Source organism: Nothobranchius furzeri, chromosome 1 (genome assembly GCF_043380555.1).
Source record: "Nothobranchius furzeri strain GRZ-AD chromosome 1, NfurGRZ-RIMD1, whole genome shotgun sequence".
Taxonomy (NCBI): domain Eukaryota; kingdom Metazoa; phylum Chordata; class Actinopteri; order Cyprinodontiformes; family Nothobranchiidae; genus Nothobranchius; species Nothobranchius furzeri.
In genome coordinates this window covers 29,944,812-29,963,212 of record NC_091741.1, presented here as the reverse complement: position 1 = coordinate 29,963,212, position 18,401 = coordinate 29,944,812, and the positions used below count along the sequence as shown (strand labels likewise).

General features: G+C 44.0%; 1 protein-coding gene across 2 annotated transcripts in view; it reads left to right on the top strand.

Annotated features, from left to right (window-relative positions):
* The window catches only part of pigg (phosphatidylinositol glycan anchor biosynthesis class G (EMM blood group)), a 209,385-nt gene that overhangs the window by 110,896 nt on the left and 80,088 nt on the right, over nt 1-18,401 (top strand). For both annotated transcript variants that reach the window (XM_015953332.3, XM_054737951.2), the window contains exon 11: nt 8,778-9,087. In XM_015953332.3, coding sequence (XP_015808818.3) covers nt 8,778-9,087 — 310 coding nt within the window. The remainder of the gene's footprint in view (nt 1-8,777; nt 9,088-18,401) is intronic.

Here is an 18,401-nt window from a genome sequence, read left to right as displayed (position 1 = left end):
TGTGGGCTAATAGGTAGAGAGTGGACGTAGCACAACTTCAGCTTTTTCTCTGGATATCACGATTTGGTTTTTGGAATAAATCACTCTAAGTTTACAGAAACCTCTCCAATTGTTAGATGCAGGATTTACTCTCATTGTACAAATGCAGTAGTAATATACAGTATTAAACCTATGAGTACACTGCACATTCTAAATAAAGTTTTAGAGTAATCATAGGTTTAAATGTGTTAAACTCCCCCGTTGTATTTCATATTTGAACAGAAGCATCCCGACTGGCATTCTCACATCTGGCCCAGCCCGGTCTGGTCTTGGTTGGGTCGACCCGCCCTCTGCTCACCCACCCATGGTCACACCATGATGTCATGTTTTCGTATAGCCTTCTCAGGAATGCTGACGTCTCAGAGCATGTGGGTGGGGCAAAAGAAGTGCATAGTAGTCCGGGTGTCCTCCTTAAACCTCGGACCAGACTGTGCGTTTTTCAGCTGTCCAAATCCTTTGTCGTGAGCAGAATCATGACAAAATCATCATCGGTGAACGGGAGAGTGATTTGCACGTCTGCGGCCGTCCAGTGTGACGGGCTCTGCGGCAGCTTATTGAGCACCCTCACGACCAACGTCAGCCTCCAACAGTTTTCAAGCACTTTTTAAAAACCTGCAATCCACCAATGAAACTACACCCTAGGATTGATGCAAACATCTAGCGACGGGAGTACAACACGAGAGTAGAATTAGCAACATTAGCAACAGTGGAACCAACACGCATGAACAACCGGACCTCTGCTTTTTGGAGTTCGTTATGGAGACTAATAAAAGAAGTGTTAACGGCGGCACTTTTTTCTCTTTCCAGCATTGTTTTGTTTAGCTGTCTGCTTTTAGTAACGTTTGATTTTCGGGGGTGTGCTCGTGACGTTAGCTTGTCCTGCTAGAGCAACACGTTGTGAAGTTTGGCTCACTGAAATCTTAGACCGTACAGTGAGCCACCTTTCTGCAGTCCTCACAGAGTGACATGAGCAGTCCTGTGTGACAGCTGGAAACGCAGTGTGGTCTGTTCTTGCACTGTTGCGACAAGTTCAAGATGAAGTCAGAGAAGATCCATTTTTTAGTTCTTTTCTAGCACGGTTTAGTAAAAATTAACATGGCAAAAAAGATGAGCAAGAATCATCAGCCCACTATTAGGTAACACAGATCAACACTGTAAAAACAGTGCAGAGCTAGCAAAAGAACTGAAAAACATCACAATAGAAGACAACGACACACTGATCTCACGTGATGTTGCATCCCTGTTCACAAAAACGCCAACCCAGACAACTATCAATATAGTAGCTAACAGGATCAGATAAGACAAAACTTTACAAAAAAGGACTAACCTCACAGCGGACGACATAGCACGACTGATAGAACTGGTAGCTATCTCCACTTCACTCACAACTGAACAATATACAAACAACTATTAGACTTCACCAGGGGAAACCCACTATCAGCCACCCTTTGTGACTTCTTCATGCAAGATCTGGAACAGAAAGTCATATCAACTGCCGCCCAAGACTGCAAATTCAAACTCCATAGTTACTACGTGGACAACATATTAAAAGTCATTGCCAAAGGACAAACAGAGACACTGACAAAACACCTGAACAGCATCGACGTCACCAACAACATAAAGTTTACATATGGAGAAGAAAAAGACAACAGCATAACGTTCATGGACATGACAATAACCAGGCAGACAGCCGGAACACTAAAAATAAACATACACGAAACCAACACATACAGACCAATATTTACTATGGACATCAGAACATCCCACCATACATAAAATGTCAGTTATGTGAACATTATACCACAGAACAAAGATAATAACAGAAGAACAAGATTGCAAACTAGGGGATCGACGCAAAATGCATTAAAAACCCTCGAATACCCAACATGGCCAATACAAAAAGGAAAACAACAGAAAAGAAAAAAGAATCAACTAAAAGAACCAGAAGCACAGAAAGACCAGAACCACAACCATGTAACAGCAAACATTATAACGATGAAAAAATAAATAAAATCAGCACACCAACAAAACCATACATGGTAGTCAGAAAAGACCAGTACACCCAACGGACAAGATACCAACAGATAAAAAATGTGGAGTTATATACAAAATACCATGCAAACTCTGCAATAAAACTTATATAGGAGAAATCGGACGCCAACTCAACGTAAGAGAAATAGAGAAGGAAACAAGTCGAAGACGCACAAGAGCAATAAAACAAGGAGCAGAAAGTACAATAAAGAAATCAGCGGTAACATACAAGAGAAAATCATATAATGGACTGGGACAGAACACGGATCATAAACACAGAACAACAAAAATATAAAAGATGGATCAAACAAGCAATAGAGATAAGGAGGTGTGCGCACAGGACCACGAACAGAGACGATGGAGTATTCACATTGGATCACGCATGGGACTGTGTCATCAGCAAGGAGGACGCGGGCAGTCGAAGAAAGAAGAAGAAGAAGAAGAAAAGATCTTTTCTATAGCGCCTCTCAAGATAAAAATCACGAGGCGCTTCACAAAAACAAAAAATTTAAAATATAAAAAAGTATTTAGAAAATTATTAGAAATGTTTAAAATGAGCAAAAATAGACCACTGTGAATAAAAATGTAAAGAAAGAGAGAGAGAGTGATTAGGAAAGAGGGACATCAGTGGATCCGGAGGAAGGTGGAATAGGTAGGGAGAGCAGAATAAGGAGATATTGGTGATGACGGTCATACAAAAGCCAGCTTGAACAGGTGAAATTTCAGCTGCTTTTTAAAGGAGACCACTGAGTCCACTGCTCTCAGGGTGACACCGTCCTCTGCTGCCCGTGGATAAAAGGAAGTGACGCCACCATCACCTGCGATCTCTGAGAATGGCTGGAGCTTCTAGCTGAAACATGTACAGTAAACAAATAATTTTTACTAAACTGTAAGAAAAGAACTAAAAAATGGATTATGGACAAAAACGCAGTATGAACGCACAAAAGAGTCAGAGAAGATGTTTACCCCACTGTATCCAGACTGATGATGAATCCCGCATGGCGGAAGCCGTCGTGTGGCTGACTCTACCCACCAATCCGAGGCTCCCTCTAGTAGGTAGGCGTGGACTTCAGCCTGCCAATCAGTTTTTAGTGGGTGTGTTGGGTCGGTTCAGCTCCAAGCTGAGTGCTGAGGAACAGGTCTGAAAACACGATTGGCTGAGCACGGAAAACGCACAGATTACCTCAATGTGAACACAATTACCCTACCAGGGCTGGGCCGTGCCGACACAGACGTGAATGCACCTTAAGCTAAACGTTCACAGGGCAAATTTTGAATATTGGAATATTTGAACTAAAGGGGAGAGTAAAACTATAGAAAAGCATATTTTTGGGGAGAAAATACTTAAACACCACAAAGATTAAAAGGATGGCTTCAAATTTAGAGGAAAGTGTGACATGAGATTTCATTAAAATTTGTAAAAATGCTGATTTTGTGAAATTTGAAGCCACTGAAAGTCTCTTTGATCATCCTGTAGTTGGCTACAGTAAGTTTTCTTCCATGGAAACGGTGTTGATTTGATACAATTACCTCTGTGCTTCGCCTACTCCGCTGGACATGTCGTGTCCAGCGGAGTAGGCGAGGCCTTCAGCTCCACGTCTCTGGTGTGTAGACTCCGCTCCAAAAACACGGCATGCATGGCAGCAGCTGTAAACTGGTTCCACTGGCTTCACATCACAGATCTTTGGCATAAATCAGTAGAAATGTCAGTGGATTCAACTGAATGCCATGCCTCACTAGGCTGTGATTATTGGCAACTAGTTTGAGACAAAAACAGTTACAAAACATTCCCAAAGGGTTAATACACACAACGCAGTGATGCGGTATTTCTGTAGCCTCCTGGCTTTGCCAGGTGTGCGTCCCTTTTCAGCATGGCGGCCATTGATTGTTTTGAAGAGACGAACATGTTTTGTTCATTTTTCTCTGAGGTATTTTTTTGTTTTTATGTGTTTTTTATTGTTTTATGATGAATATGTTTGAAAGAAACTCAACTCAATAAGATGACATCCATACATTATAGACGTGTTACTTTAAATGAAAGAGTGAATTTTTTCTTTAGCGACGGAACGGTGCAAAATTGTCCCATTTACACGTTCAACCAAAAATTCCTGAGACGAGGTATAATCAGGAGATTTTTGTCTGTAACTTGAACCACTTAGTGAAAGTAAACAGCTGTTAGTTTTATCGCCTTCAGAGCGAGGACGACTGGAGCCTTTTGCTTTCAGCTCTCAGACGAAGAGACATTTTTATCGTTTCAAGGTTCTGCCGTCTTACAGCCAACGTGTGAAGACCCTGCTTCCTCTGTGGTGCTGTCTTTACATTAATGATAGTTTTAGGGCGGTTTAATACAATGTGAAAAATTCTTTCCATGCACCTAGTTATCAGGTGAGTGCTGGCAGCACACATCCGTCAGTGTCCTCGTGTAAAAAAGGATTTTTCTCCTTACTTCCTTTGCAAAACATAATAATGAGTACAATCGGTGCCGTATTGTTCCAGGAGTTTTGTATAATAAAGAATAATGTTGGATAGAGCATATTACTCCTTCCCTTCATTGTTGGAACAGGTTTGTATAAAACACCCTGGTTAATAATGCATGTCTAATTCCTGCTTCACGCCTTCAGGGTCAGCTATTATGCCGTAGTACTTTATGCAACTTTAACTGCATTCAGCTGAAAAAGAATTCCCCTTTCACCGTGTGATTGCCCTCAGCTGGAAAGAATCCGTGCTCGATAGTAGATGATTTTCTAAATGTGCAAATAGCGTTGGAGCAGTTAGGAATGAGGGCTGCATTGGATCCAGGGAAGCTCCAGCTATTGGGCGTGTCAGAACTGAGCCGCTGTCGCGTTTTCATCGGTCAGAAGCAGAAAAGTCTACAGTTGAAGCGCCTTCCTTCTAACTGCTGCATTCATCTCCACTTGTTTGCACTGAATACAATTTAGTGTCATTTTCTCCGGGCTGTAAGAGCTTAGATTCAGAGGCTTTCTTAACCCCATTACCTCCTAATACTCCTCTCCCCTTCATCTATAATGAAGTAGGATTCAGCTGTTGATCACTGTCACGGCCCTTCCCACTCACCATTTTCTGTTTGTGTCTTTGTTTAGCTGTGGCCAACGTTTCAGGGCTGATTTCTAAGACATTAAATGAAGAGCAGACGTGAGAGAAGTTTTCATTTTCTAGAAAAGAACGTGCTCAGAATCCCTCCATCAGAAACTAGACTCAATGTTATTACCCTCATAATGGAAAGCACTTTTCCTGTGAAGCTTCTATGTGTGCCCCCCCCCCCCCCTTCTCTAAATTATTGATGGCTGGTAAAGACTTTTGGGGATGTAAGCGTTTTAGATTAAAGAGGAGCAACTTGGCAGCCGTGTTGTTGCAGGTCGGACATCACAGGCCTTTGTCCTTTAACCCTCTCAGGCTCAAAATAAGTTTTGATAAAAGGATGAACAACTAAGTCCTTCAGGGGTACTTCTGAGTTAAAATACGCATGTGTGGAGTAACCAGGTAGGTAGGTTTTAACGTGGCTAATCTGCAACGCCTGCCTCCAGAGGGTTAAAGGCAAACTAAGTACGTTTTTTATAAGTAAGTAAAACTTTATTTATATAGCACTTTTCACAGATGAAATCACAAAGTGCTTCACAACATGCATAAAAAGGCAAAACAGGACAGGAGCACAAGGTCAACTTACATAAAAGCTTGTCTAAATAAACATGTCTTCAGCTGCTGTTTAAAAGAATCAACGGAGTCGGCCACACGAAGAGACGGGAGCTACAGCTTGAAAGGCAGGTCCCTCTAGTTTTAAATCTGGTCTTAGGGACCTTCAGTAGGTTCTGACCCGAGGACCGTAGAGTGCGGCCAGAAGAGTGAGGGATTAAAAGGTCTGATCAATATGGTGGAGCTTGTCCATTAAGAGCTCTAAAAGTCAAAACTAAAATTTTAAAATCAATTCTAAACTTGACCGGTAGCCAATGGAAAGAAGATAAAGCCGGTGTTATGTGAGCCCTGCTATTGGTTCCTGTTAAAAGCCTCGCTGCAGCGTTCTGGACCAACTGGAGACGACTGACATCTGATTTGTTAAAACAAGTAAAGACTGAGTTACAATAATCTAAATGAGAGGAAATGAAAGCATGGATAGTCACCTCCAAGTCCGATTCTGAAGTAAAAGCTCTCAATTTGGAAATGTTTCGCAAATGATAAAAGCAGTTCTTTACTAAATGTTTTGAGTGGCAGCTCAGAGACATGGACTGGTCAAAAAGAACACCAAGGTTTATGTGTTTAAAATCATTTTCTTGAGCCAGTATGTGGAAAAAGGACCCTTTACAGGGCTGATGACAAGTCACTCAGCCCCCTCCACCTCTTGTGAGCCGGATGCCCCGTCTGTAACTTCAGCCTCTCTGACGTCTCGCTGAGTCACGTGGCTTCCCTGAAGCTGGAACGCTTTACGACTCAGGACAGACAAGCTACACCTGGGTAGCGTTTATTGTAACATGTTTATCATGGCAGAACCTCAGAAGAGACAAAAAACCATTTATCAGATGGAGCTAAAAATAAATGAAAAGAACATCCGACCACAATACGAGTCAAACGAGCCAACATGAAGAGTTTTCTGACTCCAGAGAGCTCAGAGACAAGGAAGGATTGGAGCTTATTAGAAATGGTTTCTAAATATGTTTGTCAGGTGGTAGTGACCACGTCCCGGTCTGTCACTCTAAGACCATAAGCTCTGTTTTTACCGGCAAACGCTCAGTGGGGGATGCTTTAGCATCTCTAGCTGAGGTCCTTGTGTCCTCACAAACATCAGATCCTCACGTTTCCTGCATGTTTTAGATTGTAAACACGACTGATTTGTTTGATTTAGTGATGAGCCGCTCCTGTAGAAACTAATAAAAGTCGAGGAGACATTTCACCTGTTTTGTTTTTACGACTGAATTCAAACAAACACTAGGGGGCGCTAAAAACAAGCCAAAGTTGCAAAGTGTGCCTTGATTCTTGTTGACTGGGCAGACTGAACTCTTCCTGGAGTTACAGCAGAAACGATGCAAAACACAGGTGAATCTGGAAAATTTAGAATGTTGTACAAAGGTTCATTTATTTCAGTTATTCAATTTGAAAGTTTGAACCAATACCTGGGATAGACTGATTCCAGGTGATTCCAGGTATGAAAACCCCAAATTCGAAATCTCAGACGATTAGAATATTGTGAAAAGGTTCAATATTCTAGACTCAAAGTGTCACTCTCTAATCAGCTGATGAATCCTAAACACCTGCAAGGAGTACCCGAGCCTTTAGATGGTCTCTCAGTCGAAGTAGGATGGCTGACACAAATGGACTTTTACTAAAAGCAAAGTTCCAGTTTGGTGCAATTAAGCACAATGTCTGTATTTCTTTACAGCTTGTGCAGAATGCAGCAATACAGTGTCAGGAAGGGGAGGAAAACAAAGCATGCAGCAAGGACAGTATGTGGTGGAGTAAGACGAGAGAAGAAGATGGACGTCCTGGAGGAATGAGACTCAAAACCAAAATGTTGGAAATGAGAAAGTGGAGGGCAGCCCTGAGACGGAGAGAAGTCCCGGGGTGGGATATCGATCCGACACACAGATCTAAATGAGACGAGAGGGCATGCTGGAGAACACTAGAGCCGGCTGTAACCCAGCTGTGGGACGTTGGGTTGGTTAAAAACTACGTTTGGGTGCCTGAATTGTAAACGTGATCAGTGTAAACAAACTAAATGATCAGCTCTGTGGTATTTTGTAGGGTTTGAAGGAAAATTACATGTTTTTTGTATTCTGTGCATCTTTAAACTCCTAAAGTACGTTTCTGACTGTTTGGGTTCGTTTTCTTCCACCATTGTTATGCTTATAAGCTGTTGCTCGTCATTTAAAATAGAAAACCACAGAAAACAAGTGACCTAACCTTAAAATGCTCTCAGACTTTAATTCTCTATTTCTGAGACGTATTCAGAACCAGACAATACGATGGGTGTGAGACGGCCTGTTTTCCTCCGGCAGTTTGCTCCGTCTTCCAGTCTCCTGACTTTAATTATTAATGTTACATTGACACACGGCATACTGAGAAAGGGTTATGAGCCGCAGAAATATGAGCAATCCTGTATAACAAGAGACACGGATATGAAATTAATTAAAATTGTGAACTCCGAAAACCTGATGCAACAAAAGATGTGGCTGAAATGTGCACGAGCCGAATGTGTGGTGCTGCAGAAACACTTCACCAGTTTGGATGTTGACCCCAATTTTTATTTCACACCTTTTTTAAAAATTCTCTAAATGAAGGTTACTGAGTGAAACACGGAAAAGTCGTATTTTAAGATGTGATGAACGTCAGCCTCCCCATCTATTTATTATTCTATGCAGTCGTCTTCACCGAGGGTTTTAGAGGTAGTTAGTGGTGCCACATTTCATTTATTCAGCTTGTTTGGATTGTGATTAGTATTTTGAGACGTTTTTTTTTTTTGATCGTTCAGTAAATAGAGTCTGAAGTGAATTATTTTCCTCACGTTCTAAAACTCCCATCTACATATTTGAAATTGCAAAACTCAGGGCTGGGTAAAGAAAGCCTGCCAGAGTTCCCATCCCAGAGTTACTTACCCCAATTACCTGAATATTGAACGAGACGTCTTGTCGGGACAAATCAATACTGGCTTTCTGTTTGTGCAGCTGCAGAAGTGACACCGCCTCACCTTTCTCTTTCAGGGGAACAGTGGAGGCACGCTTTGTTTACGTCTTTGTTTTGGGAATCCTCTTCACGGGCACCAAGGGCCTCCTGCGGTCCCAGATCCTCACGGCAGACGCCAAACTCAAGAGCAGAGGATTATGGGAGATATACAGCGGGCTAGTTCTGTTGGTTTCACTTTTGTTTCGTGCTCACAACCTGCCCGTCCTCTGCTGCTGCCTCTTAATCCAGACACTGATGGCTCAGTTTATCTGGAAGAAGCTCCACTATGATGCAGCCCAGACCACCATCATGCACTACTGGTTTGGTCAAGCCTTCTTCTACTTCCAGGTATGGGTGTGTGGGTGTGTGTGCGTGTGTGTGGTGCAAGGTAACGGTTTTGTGTTCTACTGCTGGTCATAAAATTAGAACGTCGTGACAAAGTTGATTTATTTCAGTAATTCCATTCAAAAAGTGAATCTTGTATATTAGATTCATTTATTACACACAGACTATATTATAAATGTTCATTTAGTTAATGCTGATGGTTATAACTGGGCTGCATGGTGGAGCAGTGGTTAGCACTGTTGCCTCGCAGCATGAAGGTTGCAGGTTCGAAACTCGGCTGCGGCCTTTCTGCGTGGAGTTGCGTGTTCTCCCCATGCATGCGTGGGTTTCCTCCGGGTACTCCGGTTTCCCCCACAGATCACAACATGCCCTATAGGTTATAACCTGTAAGTTGCTTTGGATAAAAGCGTCTGCCAAATAAATAAACATCAACATACAAAATTATGACTGAAAATTAATGAAAATCCCAAATTCTGTATCTCAGAATAATAGTATACATCAAATAAGACCAATGCAAATAAAGGAGTTTTAGAAATGTTGACCAGCTGAAAAGTATGAGGGTGGACAAAACGCAGTACTTAGTTAGGGCTCCTTTGGCCTGGATTACTGCAGCAATGTGGCGTGACATGGAGTCCATCAGTCTGTGGAACTGCTCAGGTGTTATGAAAGCCCATGTTGCTCTGATGGTGGCCTCCAGCTCTTCTAAAATTGTGTCTTTGGCTTGCTGCATCTTCCTCTTCACAATACCCCATAGATTTTCTATCCTCACGTTTCCTGCATGTTTTAGATTGTAAACGCGACTGATTTGTTTGATTTAGTGATGAGCCGCTCCTGTAGAAACTAATAAAAGTCGAGGAGACATTTCACCAGTTTTGTTTTTACGACTGTGAATTCAAACAAACACTAGGGGGTGCTAAAAACAAGCCAAAGTTGCAAAGTGTGCCTTGATTCTTGTTGACTGGGCAGACTGAACTCTTCCTGGAGTTACAGCAGAAACGATGCAAAACACAGGTGAATCTGGAAAATTTAGAATATTGTACCCAACAGCTTCTTGTGTTTGGATAAGCTGTTACGTTTTGGTTTAGAGTTCATCTTTTTTGTGGTGCAGATCTCCCTTTTATTACATTTAGAGTGTTGTGGGGTTTTGGTTTCGTTTAAGATATCACCTTGAGTTTGGTTTAACCGCCCAGTTTAGAGTTTGGACCTTTGGAGATCCTTATTTTGGTCCAGAACCCAGTAGTCTTTGCCCAGTGGGACATCCCTAGTTATGTGTACTTTGTTTTAATTCCCCACAGGCAGAATTAGTTTTATTATTCCCAACCTGTGGATGGAAAGATTTATGATTTTTGTAGTTGTAAATAAACCTGTTGGTGTTAAAACAAAAACAGCAAATGCAAGATGAAAAGAACACAGAAAGAATGTACAGAAGATGTTTAGATTGAGCTCTACTAGGCTTGGGCGGTATCCAAATTTTAATACCGTCTAGCTTCCTCCACATTTTACCAAGGTGTAGGGAATTACCGGGACTCATTTAAAAATGACGACATAAGCTTCAAGTGGCATCCTGACCAGATGTCCGAGCCACCTCAATTGGCTCCACTGGACATGGAGAAGCAGCGGGTCTACTCCGAGCCCCTCCCGGATGACCGAGCTTCTCACCCTATCTCTAAGGGAGAGCCCAGCCACCCTGCGGAGAAAATAGATTTTTGTTTCTTGTATATCTTGTCTTTTCGGTCACTACCCAAAACTTGTGACCATAGGTGAGTGTAGGAACGTAGGTCAGCTGGTAAATTGAAGGCTGCAGACGCAGCACCAATTTGTTTGTCGATATCCCGCCTCAGCTTTCCCTCACTCGTAAACAAGACCCCGAAATACTTAAACTCGGGGCAGGACCTCATCCCTAACCTGGAGAAGGCATTGTACCCTTTTGCGACTCAAGACCATGGTCTCCGCTTTAGGGGAGCCACATCTCATCCCAGCTGCTTCAGTCTCGGCTAAGACCTGCTCCAGCTAAAGCTGGAGGTCACGGTTTGATGGAGCCAACAGGATCACATCGTCCTGATCTTTGGCCCACCTAAACAGATCCCCTCAACACCTTGGCTGCGCCTAGAAATCCTGTCCATAAAAGTTGAGAACAGAATATGTGACAAAGGGCAGCCTGGAGTCCAACTCCCACTGGAAAGGAGCCGGACTTATCAGTAATGCGGACCAAGCTCTGACACCGGTCATACCCAACAGACCTATTAAAGGGCCTGGTACCCCAGCTCCAGCGGTGGGCTCCTTTAACCCAGAATTCTCCCCCTGCCGGCGTTTACTGCCACCATAACTTTATTAAAACCCTCAATGTGTAAAATGGTTGATACAACAGATTCTGGGCCAGTCAGACGTGCTGCGAAAATAAATCACAGCTTTAACGATCACTTGATCCTGGCGTCTGAAATCACAACTTTGATCCTAAAACTAAACACTTCTTCCTTTTGGTGGAGCACCCTAACATGCATAACGTGTTTTGTTAAATAAGAACAGTTAAACCACCAAATGAACACTAAAAAGTAAAAGTCACGCCATCCAAACACAGAGCTAATAATTCTGTTTGTACACACTGAAAGCAGGCATGTTCATTTGGTGCAAACGTCTGCTCAGTAATGATCTTCTGTGTGCTGAAATCATGTCCCTCAATTTGTGGGTCTCACACACATTAAACACACCGTAACAAAGGGACTGTGTGTTAGCTCGGAGACCGATAGGACACAGTGGAGAGGACAAAGCTCAGATAAAAGGAGCCAGCAGAGAAAATGATAAACTCGCTCATTAGGTTTACAGGAGCATCCCGGGACAGGAAGGAATGCTTTAGTTCTTACTTTTAGTCGACTAAGATAACGAAAACAGCAGCGTCGCAATAGTTCATTTTATTTGTACTTTAAAAAGAAATACTTTCTATCTTTCTCCAACAGGAAGTTCAGGATGAAGCAGGTTTTGGTTTTATCATCAGAGAAATCTAAACCAGCGCTCTGACACGGAGGGTGATCAAGTCCAAGGAAGCCTTCACCTGTACCAAAGTGCTGATTCTGTTAGCGGAGCACCTCAGGGCTGCTTCCTGTTTTTATATAAACTGAGTTACAAAAGGCCAGCTGAGCAAATAGTTTTCACTGGGTGTGTGTTTTAGTGTTGAGATCACCTCAGAGGCAGAGGCGATACCTGCTATTTGATTTACGCTCCTCTCACGGCGGATATTTGCTTAGCAGCTGTGTGTGCATCACTGTCCACAGAACTTCCACATCGATAACAGTCTAATAACCCCCATCCCCCGGGGTCATTAATGCCATGATGGGCTCGGGAATAAACCGCCACCAGACATTTTCTGTCCGGGCGTCAAGGCATGTAATTACAGACCTTTGGATAATAATGTTCTCGAGCAGCTGCAATCATAATGAATGCAAATCGGAGCGACATGTGATTTAAAGAAACAAAACCATGCGTCAAGTATAATAAACAGCATTAAGTTTAATTAAAATGTAATCAGTAGCTTTGGTGACGCTCGATCATTGCCCACAAACCCGTCGCTGCTGGAAGACTTTCAGGAAACAAGCTGTTTTTATTTCTGCGTTTGTCTCAAATTGATGAGAAAGTTTTTAGAGTTTGTGTCTCCCCTGCAGTTTTCTTCTTTTACTTTTACTTATTGGGGAAGTTTTTTTCTCACAGTACAGCCACCATCCCTTCACTGGTTACACATAGACACGCTTGGTTCCTATGATGGAATTTCATTGGAAACCTAATTTTCTCTAGCCTAGAGATCTAGACCGGCAAAATGATTTTGGTTTGCAAGTCGGGCTAGCCACTCCATCAGAGCCTCAGCAGGCTCACAGCACTCTATGGCTTTGGTGGGCCAATCACAGCATTCTATCGATTTTGGTGAGCTAATCACAGCACTCTATCGCTTTGGTGGGCCAATCACAGCATTCTATCGCTTTGGTGGGCCAATCACAGCATTCTATCGCTTTGGTGGGCCAATCACAGCATTCTATCGATTTTGTGGGCCAATCACAGCACTCTATCGATTTGGTGGGCCAATCACAGCACTCTATCGATTTTGGTGAGCCAGTCACAGCACTCTAGCGATTTGGTGGGCCAATCACAGCACTTTTATCGATTTGTTGGGCCAGTCACAGCACTCTATCGCTTTGGTGGGCCAATCACAGCATTCTATCGATTTTGGTGAGCTAATCACAGCACTCTATGGCTTTGGTGGGCCAATCACAGCATTCTATCGATTTTGGTGAGCTAATCACAGCACTCTATCGCTTTGGTGGGCCAATCACAGCATTCTATCGCTTTGGTGGGCCAATCACAGCATTCTATTTCTTTGGTGGGCCAATCACAGCATTCTATCGATTTTGTGGGCCAATCACAGCACTCTATCGATTTGGTGGGCCAATCACAGCACTCTATCGATTTTGGTGAGCCAGTCACAGCACTCTAGCGATTTGGTGGGCCAATCACAGCACTTTTATCGATTTGGTGGGCCAGTCACAGCACTCTATCGCTTTGGTGGGCCAATCACAGCATTCTATCGATTTTGTGGGCCAATCACAGCACTCTATCGCTTTGGTGGGCCAATCACAGCATTCTATCGATTTTGGTGAGCCAGTCACAGCACTCTAGCGATTTGGTGGGCCAATCACAGCACTTTTATCGATTTGGTGGGCCAGTCACAGCACTCTATCGCTTTGGTGGGCCAATCACAGCATTCTATCGATTTTGTGGGCCAATCACAGCACTCTATCGCTTTGGTGGGCCAATCACAGCATTCTATCGATTTTGTGGGCCAATCACAGCACTCTATCGATTTGGTGGGCCAATCACAACACTCTAGCGATTTGGTGGGCCAATCACAGTGCTCTATCGATTTTGGTGAGCCAGTCACAGCATTCTATCGATGTGGTGGGCCAATAACAGCACTCTATCGCTTTGGTGGGCCAATCACAGCATTCTATCGATTTTGGTGAGCTAATCACAGCACTCTATGGCTTTGGTGGGCCAATCACAGCATTCTATCGATTTTGGTGAGCTAATCACAGCACTCTATCGCTTTGGTGGGCCAATCACAGCATTCTATCGCTTTGGTGGGCCAATCACAGCATTCTATCGATTTTGTGGGCCAATCACAGCACTCTATCGATTTGGTGGGCCAATCACAGCACTCTATCGATTTTGGTGAGCCAGTCACAGCACTCTAGCGATTTGGTGGGCCAATCACAGCACTTTTATCGATTTGGTGGGCCAGTCACAGCACTCTATCGCTTTGGTGGGCCAATCACAGCATTCTATCGATTTTGTGGGCCAATCACAGCACTCTATCGCTTTGGTGGGCCAATCACAGCATTCTATCGATTTTGTGGGCCAATCACAGCACTCTATCGATTTGGTGGGCCAATCACAACACTCTAGCGATTTGGTGGGCCAATCACAGTGCTCTATCGATTTTGGTGAGCCAGTCACAGCATTCTATCGATGTGGTGGGCCAATAACAGCACTCTATCGATTTGATGGGCCAATCACAGCATTCTATCGCTTTGGTGGGCCAATCACAGCATTCTATCGATTTGGTGGGCCAATCACAGCACTTTTATCGATTTGGTGGGCCAGTCACAGCACTCTATCGATTTGGTGGGCCAATCACAGCACTTTTATCGATTTGGTGGGCCAATCACAGCATTCTATCGATTTTGTGGGCCAATCACAGCACTCTATCGCTTTGGTGGGCCAATCACAGCATTCTATCGATTTTGTGGGCCAATCACAGCACTCTATCGATTTGGTGGGCCAATCACAGCACTCTATCGATTTTGGTGGGCCAATCACAGCACTCTATCGATTTGGTGGGCCAATCACAGCACTCTATCGATTTTGGTGAGCCAGTCACAACACTCTAGCGATTTGGTGGGCCAATCACAGTGCTCTATCGATTTTGGTGAGCCAGTCACAGCATTCTATCGATGTGGTGGGCCAATAACAGCACTCAATCGATTTGATGGGCCAATCACAGCACTCTATGGCTTTGGTGGGCCAATCACAGCATTCTATCGATTTTGGTGAGCTAATCACAGCACTCTATCGCTTTGGTGGGCCAATCACAGCATTCTATCGCTTTGGTGGGCCAATCACAGCATTCTATCGCTTTGGTGGGCCAATCACAGCATTCTATCGATTTTGTGGGCCAATCACAGCACTCTATCGATTTGGTGGGCCAATCACAGCACTCTAGCGATTTTGGTGAGCCAGTCACAGCACTCTAGCGATTTGGTGGGCCAATCACAGCACTTTTATCGATTTGGTGGGCCAGTCACAGCACTCTATCGCTTTGGTGGGCCAATCACAGCATTCTATCGATTTTGTGGGCCAATCACAGCACTCTATCGCTTTGGTGGGCCAATCACAGCATTCTATCGATTTTGTGGGCCAAGCACAGCACTCTATCGATTTGGTGGGCCAATCACAGCACTCTATCGATTTTGGTGAGCCAGTCACAACACTCTAGCGATTTGGTGGGCCAATCACAGTGCTCTATCGATTTTGGTGAGCCAGTCACAGCATTCTATCGATGTGGTGGGCCAATAACAGCACTCAATCGATTTGATGGGCTAATCACAGCATTCTATCGCTTTGGTGGGCCAATCACAGCATTCTATCGATTTGGTGGGCCAATCACAGCACTTTTATCGATTTGGTGGGCCAGTCACAGCACTCTATCGATTTGGTGGGCCAATCACAGCACTCTATCGATTTGGTGGGCCAATCACAGCACTCTATCGATTTTGGTGAGCCAGTCACAACACTCTAGCGATTTGGTGGGCCAATCACAGTGCTCTATCGATTTTGGTGAGCCAGTCACAGCATTCTATCGATGTGGTGGGCCAATAACAGCACTCAATCGATTTGATGGGCCAATCACAGCATTCTATCGCTTTGGTGGGCCAATCACAGCATTCTATCGATTTGGTGGGCCAATCACAGCACTTTTATCGATTTGGTGGGCCAGTCACAGCACTCTATCGATTTGGTGGGCCAATCACAGCATTCTATCGATTTTGTGGGCCAATCACAGCACTTTTATCGATTTGGTGGGCCAGTCACAGCACTCTATCGATTTGGTGGGCCAATCACAGCACTTTTATCGATTTGGTGGGCCAATCACAGCATTCTATCGATTTTGGTGAGCCAGTCACAGCACTCTAGCGATTTGGTGGGCCAATCACAGCACTCTATCGATTTTGGTTAGCCAGTCACAGCACTCTAGCGATTTGGTGGGCCAATCACAGCATTCTATCGATTTTGGTGAGCCAGTCACAGCACTCTAGCGATTTGGTGGGCCAATCACAGCACTCTATCGATTTTGGTTAGCCAGTCACAGCACTCTAGCGATTTGGTGGGCCAATCACAGTGCTCTACAGATTTTGTGGGCCAATCACAACATTCTATCGATTTGGTGGGCCAATCAGAATGGGCCAGTTGCAGCGCTTGATCGATCTAGTTGGCCAATCACAGCGCTCTATCGATTTGTGGGAGCAATCAGAATGAGCCAATGCAGCACTTTATCGATCTAGTGGGCCAATCAAAGCGCTCTATTGATTTGATGGGCGGAATAATGCTGCGTCTGAGTGGAAAACTAAAGATGGTGATGAGATGCTGAAAGCCGTTTGAAACGGCTTTGGCATCACCTTTGGATCATTAGACTTGGGCATATCTTTGAGTCAAGAACAGATAGAGGTACTTGAGTCCTTTATTTATTTTTAAATTAATTTGCCCCTTTACTTGGGACAGCAGTAGCTCAGGAGGTAGAGCGGGTTGTCCAGTAATCAGAAGACTGCTGGTTTGATCCTGGCTCTGACCAGAGAATACTGCTGTTATGTCCTTGGGCAAGACACTTAAGCCTGATTCATGCTTCTCCGTCAGCTCCAACAGCGAGAGACACGCACGGACGGAGATGTTTAGCCCTCATACTTCTCCGTCTCCTGGGAAGTGTTGCAAAGCAATTCCCCGCCAGAACAACAGAGGGCGTAGCGCTATTCTGTGGTATCCTGTCATGTATCCGGCCCAAGATAGTGTGTTTATATTGTGTTTTTTGAATATAAGAGACTTTTTAACACGGACATATTTGTCTCTCATTCTCCCACCTCTTCATGCGCTCACCACCTCTAAACCCACGTTTCCTGTCATTTCCGTCCACAAATAAAATGCTTGCTGCGCATCTTTTCACTCCTCCAGTCACGGGGAATTACACGTTCATACTTTTAGAGTTTTTTTCGCGAGGTATTATTCAAGCTTCTCCGTGTCCGCCGCTAGTTATTCTCTGCTCTCTTTATGTTTTTGAGGGCGCAATGGCGGCGGTGTAGACGCCAGAGGTGTCCTGACCAATCACAAGCTTGCATTCTCCGTCTCGACGGACGGATGTTTAGAAAAGAGAGCTCGACTCCGTCCGTTCTTGTGGGGCTCTCCAGCAGGCCTGCAAGGACGGATAATGGCGTTACGTGTCTCCGCACTGACGCAGACGCAGAAGCATGAATCAGGCTTTAGCCCGCATTGCTTGCTGGTGGTGGTCGGAGGGACAACTGGCACCTTTGTTCAGCAGGTCTAGCCTCTGTCAGCATGCCCCAGGTGTGGCTACATCGTAGCTCATCCCCACCAGTGTGTGACTGGGTGGTTGACTGATTGTATTGTGAAGCGCCTTGGGGGTTGTAGAATCCTAAGAAAGTGCTATACAAATACAGGCCATTTACCATTTATTTAGAAAAAGGATGTAGTTGCGTCTTCTTCAGTGGTGTATGGCGGACTGCCCCATTGACTGACTTCCAGAGGGGTGAGTACGTCATGTTGTTCTTTGTCCAAAAGCATGCTTAGATTTGACCTCATGACTGAGATCTGTCTATTGGTCATGGCCGGACTATATTTTCACATATGTAGGATGGCTTGCCAAGCAAAATTTTCTCAGCTTCTGCGTCGGCCAACCTTGTTGTGAGCTGGTCTCTGAGTTACTTCTGCATTTAATGCTACAATAGCAAATCTGCTAAACAAGCTAGCTTAAAATATTTTTGTCATGTCATTTAACTCAACATAATGTGTTGTGGTGTTAAAAAAACACTATGAAAAAATTTTGTCTAAAAACTTCCACAACAACTCGACTTGGTCTGAAACCAACGTTCGGACCATCCTGTTGTCTGTTTCACCGAACCAAGTAAATAATTCCATCCATCACCTCAGATTCAGGTGCATGTCTCAATTTTGAATCATCCAGCATCTAAATGTGAAAACTTTGCACC